The sequence below is a fragment of the Amyelois transitella genome, chromosome 19 (assembly GCF_032362555.1).
Source record: "Amyelois transitella isolate CPQ chromosome 19, ilAmyTran1.1, whole genome shotgun sequence".
In the NCBI taxonomy this organism is placed as follows: Eukaryota; Metazoa; Arthropoda; class Insecta; order Lepidoptera; family Pyralidae; genus Amyelois; species Amyelois transitella.
In genome coordinates this window covers 493,621-500,367 of record NC_083522.1, presented here as the reverse complement: position 1 = coordinate 500,367, position 6,747 = coordinate 493,621, and the positions used below count along the sequence as shown (strand labels likewise).

The following is a 6,747-nucleotide window of genomic DNA, read 5'->3' as shown; positions in this document are numbered from 1 at the left end:
AAAGAGATGGAGTGGTCCTATTCATTTTTGTATTGGTGCCGGGAACCACACGGCACAAAATTTTATTTAATTTGATTCGCCACCATCCTGCCTCCGACGCCGTTTTCAAACTATTGTTGTCCCGCTTCAAGTCATAATGAAAAGCGAAACAGCAATAGTATTTCGCATTTGCAATGCTGCGGCGGCGGACACATCAACTAAAGCTTGTTGAACCCCCAACGAAAGAGGGGTGTTATAAGTTTGATTAAATGTTTATTGTCATACAAAAAGTTACTTCAAAATTTTATAAAGTCCAAAAATAAGGATTTATCACAAACATACATGTATACCAATAGACTAAACGAACAGGTAATGTATACGTCACTGTGTCTTTAAAAAAAAAAAATTAAAAAAAAAATATAATAAATTAACTAAAACAAAAATTCCACTAATAATCTCTCTAATCATCTTTCTTTTCTTCTGTATTTTGAATACAGGTCCCTCCAAAACTGTATGGTTTCTCCAGTCCACATAGGAGTGAGGGATAGTGAGGAGTTGATGACCAGCGACTGTGGATCCTTCGGGTCCACGCGCGGCCATCGCACCGGGATCTCTGTCTGGGGTGGAGTTGGGTTCCTGAAGAAAAAAATTAATGCTTAACACATGTAGCTAAACTTTTCCAGTATCTTTCTCAAGGAGAGCACTAATAAGAGAATTTCTCAAAATTACCACAGGATATTTACGGTTTGAAATGTAGTAAACTTTGTCGTTTTATCAATGTGATTGAATTGAATTGAATTGAATTGAAGAGAACCAACTGCCTTATGACTTAAACGTAGCAGGGAATGTCACCAGAATAAATTATGGTCACAAGTTTAGTTATAGGTTTCCTCACATAACTTTTTTCCATTACCGTTAGAAACTATGTATCTTAGGTTTCATCAAGAAGCGCAACTCTTAACTACAGAGGTCGAAATTGCCCAGGGTTAAAAAGATATTAGCACACTTACCCAAACTTAGCAAAGTTAGTCCACAATGTAGTCATTGTATCAATCATTTTATTCTCCTTCAGCGATCCTATCCAATGTGTGGAGAACAAATAAAATAATTCATCTGCATGACAAGCTCCTTGCACTCCGGGAAATTTCTTGCTTAAGATTTTGGGCAAATTCCTCCAACCGTCATAAGCAAACACGTAACTGTATATAGGTTCATCACTAGCCTTCGCTTTAAGATCTATCTCTTCTAAAACTGGACGTTTGAAGTATGCGTCACCAGAAAATTTAATCACTCCTGTAAGTATTTCTTCTGTTGTATCACCATTTTCTACATACATTCTCTTTGCTGCTTCCCCAGTCTTTTGCCGATCATCTTCTGTAGGAAATAATACATCTTTTGGAAATGATTGACTTAAATCTATATTCGGTATCGTTGTATCGTTTTCCATATCAGCAAACATTATACCTTCAGCGCTATTAATGCCTATCATCATTGGCACTTTGTTAAATTTACCTTGAGATAGTACATCGTATGGAATTTCTGTCAAAAATGGTTCCTCACCCTCTATCGCGTCTTCAACACAAGGCGTGTATAATATCTCTGATATAATTAAATTTCCTTTTTTTCTTGGCACTCTGGTTATTATAAGTTCTGAGTTAGATTTCTCCATGAAGAACTCGTATAATTTATGAGGATCCTGGGTGTGGTAGCCCATAGTTTTGGCGAGTAGACTAGCCATATAAACCGGTTTAAACTGGTACGCCCAGGCTGAAAGAGCTGACCCGCTTTGCTGAATAGCTTTGTGGAACAATCCCTTTGCCATGGGTGAAAGGACAAGGAAAGATACGGACGCTGCGCCAGCACTTTCGCCAAATATTGTAACATTATCTGGATCTCCACCAAACGCTTTGATATTGCGTTGGACCCACCGAAGAGCTGCTACTTGGTCTTTCATTCCAGCATTTCCTGGAGCTTCTTTTATTCTCAAACATAGGAATCCTTGAATGTTAAGTCTGTAACTGATTGATACTAAAATGACTCCTTTCTTCAATAGGTAATTCGGTCCGTATATGATTGGAGATGGTGTCCCTTGAAAGAAACCTCCTCCGTGTATGAACACCATGACTGGTAAAGGTGTTGAATTGTCCTCATTATTAAGTGGTCTGTAAACATTGAGAATGAGGCAGTTGTCGTTTCCTATTGCTGACCCGTAGAAACCTTGTCGGCACATTCTGTGTTCGTTCACAGCTTCAAACACATCGTCAAATATTGGTTCAGGTCCAGGAGCCTGAAAGAAATCAATCATCCATGTTATTATCATTATCAAAAGAATCATTTTAATATATTTATCACACATCTGCCTTTAAGCAAAGATAAGCCACTTCAGTGATATAATTTTCGAAATTGAGTAAATATTTTATTTATTTGCCGTGTGGTTCCCGGCAACAATACATTTAAAAAAATAAATTAATAGGACCACTCCATCTCTTTCCCATGGATGTCGTAAAAGGCGACTAAGGGACAGGCTCACAAACTAGAGATTCAGCCCTCCGGGAAAGAGGCGTGATTTTATGTATGTAAGAAGAAGAAGTCTAAAACATTTACCTGAAACCTTTCTCTAACAGTTCCGTACGGTATACTGAGATAGACTTCATGGGAGCCATCGTTAGCTACCGAGCCGCGCAGCCAGCCGGAGCTGACGAGCACCGGCGTCGTCGGCTGCCGCACCAGCCGCGCCGCCCACAGAGACCACAGCACCAGCCACTTGTAGCCCATGGGGGGGACGCGCACTGGAAAAGAAACAGAGAGGAAATTAATATGGTGATGTCAAACCCAGGCCAAGATCAAAATCTAGGAGTAGAGGAGATCTTTGTAACATACATACATACATATGGTCACGTCTATATCCCTTGCGGGGTAGACAGAGCCTCTTGAAAAGACTGAATGGCCACGTTCAGCTATTTGGCTTTATGATACAATTGAGATTCAAATAGTGAAAGGTTGCTAGCCCATCGCCTAAAAAAGAATCCCAAGTTTGTAAGCCTATTCCTTAGTCGCCTTTTACAACATCCATGGGAAGGAGATGGAGTGGTCCTATTCTTTTTTGTATTGGTGCCGGTAACCACACAGCAGTCATCTTTGTAACAGAGGCGATAATTCGGGCTCAACTGCCGCCAAAGGGAAGATCTTCCACCAGACTAGGTGTAGTTCCGCTGGTACCACAACTCTGATGATATTAAGCCGTAGGCTGAACATATTCTCCAACGTCACGAAGAGTTGTCACCGCATCTTAGTGTTCATCTTGGAACAGGAAAATTTGAGTGAGATATGGGTGAAGTCAGACCTCTATCTTGAGTAGATCGTGTAGTGCCCGTTTTGAAAGAGCGTTTCTTTCTGTTCTTTAGAAGGGACCCCTAACCCTTAAGGATAGCGTCCGTTGCTTAGATAGTTTGTAGCTTTTTGACAAATAATAATATTTTTGATATAACTTTAAATGACATGAAAAAGTGCTTGCGAATGCCTATTTTCTGAATAAAAATATTGATGTTGTATCACGACCGATCATTTTTCCACATCGAAGACTAGATAAAGGTCTTCATGATAAAAATTACATACATTGTACTTTGACCGTAAGAATCATTTCGCTTATCACTATAAAAAAGATAAACAATGATAGTTCATGCGATTATTATATTCTGTTTTATCGTAACTGATAAACCAAATATAATTTCAGCCGAGGACCTTGACACCTTGTACTGACTGCAATGTGTGAGACATCAACAAAACTATTATTTTTAATGACAAAAATATACGTCTTTTTTGTTCAGTCCATGACTTCAGTAATTATTTATGTTTGTGCCGTGCGGTGTCCGGAACTATAGAATATGACCACTCCATATCTTTTCCATCATGAAAGGTTAATAAGCTTGGAAATATCCTGAAGCGGAGTAGACAGAGCCAACAGTTTTGAAAAGACTGAAAGACCACATTTAGCTGTACGGCTTTATAATCGAATTGAGTTATTTTGGGCATCATTGAAGCCCTCAAGGATTTACACGTTTTTTTTTTTGTTTTCACGTTTTCCATTATTTCTTCGCTCCATATAGTTGCAGCGTGATGTTATATAGCCTAAAGCCTTCCGCGATAAATGGTACCTATATTACAATACAAAAAGAATTTCCAATTCGAACCAGTAGTTCAGAAACTACTGGTTCGAATAGAAAAATTGTTTGTTTGAACGCGCTAATTTCAGGAGATTAGCGCGTTCAAACAAACAAACAAACTCTTCAGCTTTATAATATTAGTTTAGATTTACACCTCAAATTATACAACCGTAAAATGACATTGACATGGATGCAAACGGCATAATTGGTATAGATAGATAAGGTTATCAATATCAAAACAATTGCATTCCAGTCAAAACAAATTTAACTTCATTATTACTGGACTTTGTATTCCAAATAAAACATTGTATCACCATTTTTCTGACTTTAGTCCCGATTGCATAAAGCGTCGATCGATAAGATACTCGGTTAGAATCAAATAGAATAGATTTATTTTCATAAATTGGATACAAAGTAGGTAACACTTATTGACGTCACATCACTTAAATCCAATTATAACTACTACCGCGTCCAAAGCGCATGTGTGGAAGAAGCGGCGGAACAAACTACACTGCAGTATTTTCACCGGACGTCAATTTATAATAATAGACCTCTCAAATCTAAATCGTGGACGAATGCACATTGTTTACATTAAAAAACATGAATGTATGTAGAACTAATTATTTCAATACGGTTGAAATCAATAAATCAATACATGCCGTGTTGTTCCCGGCACCAATAGAGAAAAGAATTGAAACACTCTATCTCATTCCCATGGATGTCGTTAAAGACGACTAAGGGATAGGCTTGTAAACTTGGGATTCTTCTCTTAGGCGATGAGATAGCAACTTGTCACTATTTCTATCTCAATTCTATCGTTAAAAGCCAACCAAGCAACAGCTGCACGTGGCCTATCAGTATTTTCAAGATTGTTGGCTCTGTCTACCCCGCAAGGGATGTAGACGTGATTATATGTATGTATGTATCAATACATCGCTATATAACTTTACTTACACTTTCCCTTTATATGACTAGCTTTTCCCCACAGCTTCGCGTATTATTTATTATGAGGTTAAGTTTATTACAAAACTAACAGAAACAATATTTTTGTAGTTCCAAAAAAAATATATAAGGCCTTACCATTCCTTAGTTTCAATAATAAAAGCGAATTCAAAGTAACTTTCACTTTTACTACAAGTTGGGAAATATCAGTTACGTAATGCTTTATTTATAAACATATATTTTTGATGATAAGAACTGAAACATTTGATTGATGGTTTTAGCTTGCGGGGTAGGCAGAGTCAACAGTCATCAAAAGACTGAAAGGCCACGCTCAGCTGCTTGGCTAAATTATAGAATTGAGATTTAAATAGTGACAGGTTGCTAGACCATCGTTTAAAAGAGGAATCTCAAGTATATAAGCCTATCCCTGAGTCGCCTTTTACGACATCCATGGGAAGAGATGAAGTGGTGCTATTCTTTTCCTATTGGTGGAAATAACATTGCAAGGTTTTAGACATCCAATGTTAAATATAAGATAACAAAATTCAAAGTCCACGAGACAAAATTATTTAATAAACATGTTTGTTTGTTATATCTTTATTGCATATAAATTTACACAGTAACAAGAAAATAGTACATAGTTGTAAAAGAAACAAATCACATGCAATGGCGGACTTATCCCATGAAGGGATCTCTTCCAGTCAACCGGCAAACAATAAAGGAGCTAGATAATTCAGTAAAAAGCGGCAAGTCACTGTGTTTTTAGCAACAATATAATATTATATAAGTATATATAAAAAACATGATGTTGGTAAACAAAATATACCTACCTACATATATACCTCTGAAAATCTTGAATCATAACAATAACAATTCCGTGTGGTTTTCGGCACTTAGAATAGATACCACTCCATATCTCCCCATGGATGTCGTAAACGGCGACTAAAAGATATGCTTATAAACTTTGGATTTCTCTTTTAGGTAATGGGTTAGCAACTGAATCTCAATTCTATCAAACCATACAGCTGAAAGCGGCCTTTCAGTCTTTTCAAGACTGTTTTGAAGATTCAGTCTTCCCCGCAAGGGATATAGACGTGACTATACATAAGTATGTATCACAATACTATTGTACATTTTGAATTGTTCAGAAAACGTTCATTAAACCTAAATAGATAATAAATTTATCCTTTTCTTTCTCATAAAGTTTTATAATGATGTTGATTTAAATCTAGGATAAGTTTAAATTGTATAGTTTGAACAATAATTTCGTCATATATATAGCATCATATAACAAACAAACTCACATTCAATTCATGATTATTCTTATATTGATGTTTTATAACAGATCCGGAAACTTACATTCGCAATCTCTCGATTATCACGACCACAGATTCACTAGCAATCGCTTCGGAACGAGACGGCGAACACTTCACTACGTTAACAGAAAGAGATGACACTACATCACGCAATTCACTTTTTGAACGTCACAATTTTTAATCGAGATTTAAAAATCACTGCATACCAAAAACGAACGTTCTTTTTTAAAAAAAAAACAATGAGCTGTTGGCGCGAAGGGAATACGCTGGCTTCGCTCACATGCAATATAATGGAATTATAGACGGTTCTTATCCAATTTTATCAACATTGTATGTGTGTATGGTCC

The 6,747-nt window shown here is 37.0% G+C and overlaps 1 protein-coding gene across 1 annotated transcript; it reads right to left on the bottom strand.

Annotated features, from left to right (window-relative positions):
- Positions 1–381: 381 nt before the first annotated feature.
- Positions 382–6,747, bottom strand: LOC106136608 (acetylcholinesterase). Its single transcript, XM_013337212.2, has 4 exons — positions 6,444–6,747; positions 2,584–2,768; positions 990–2,266; positions 382–615 (listed from the first exon to the last, which is right to left on the bottom strand). Exons 2-4 carry the CDS (start codon positions 2,752–2,754, stop codon positions 444–446), a joined length of 1,620 nt encoding a protein of 539 aa, XP_013192666.1. The 5' UTR covers positions 2,755–2,768; positions 6,444–6,747; the 3' UTR covers positions 382–443.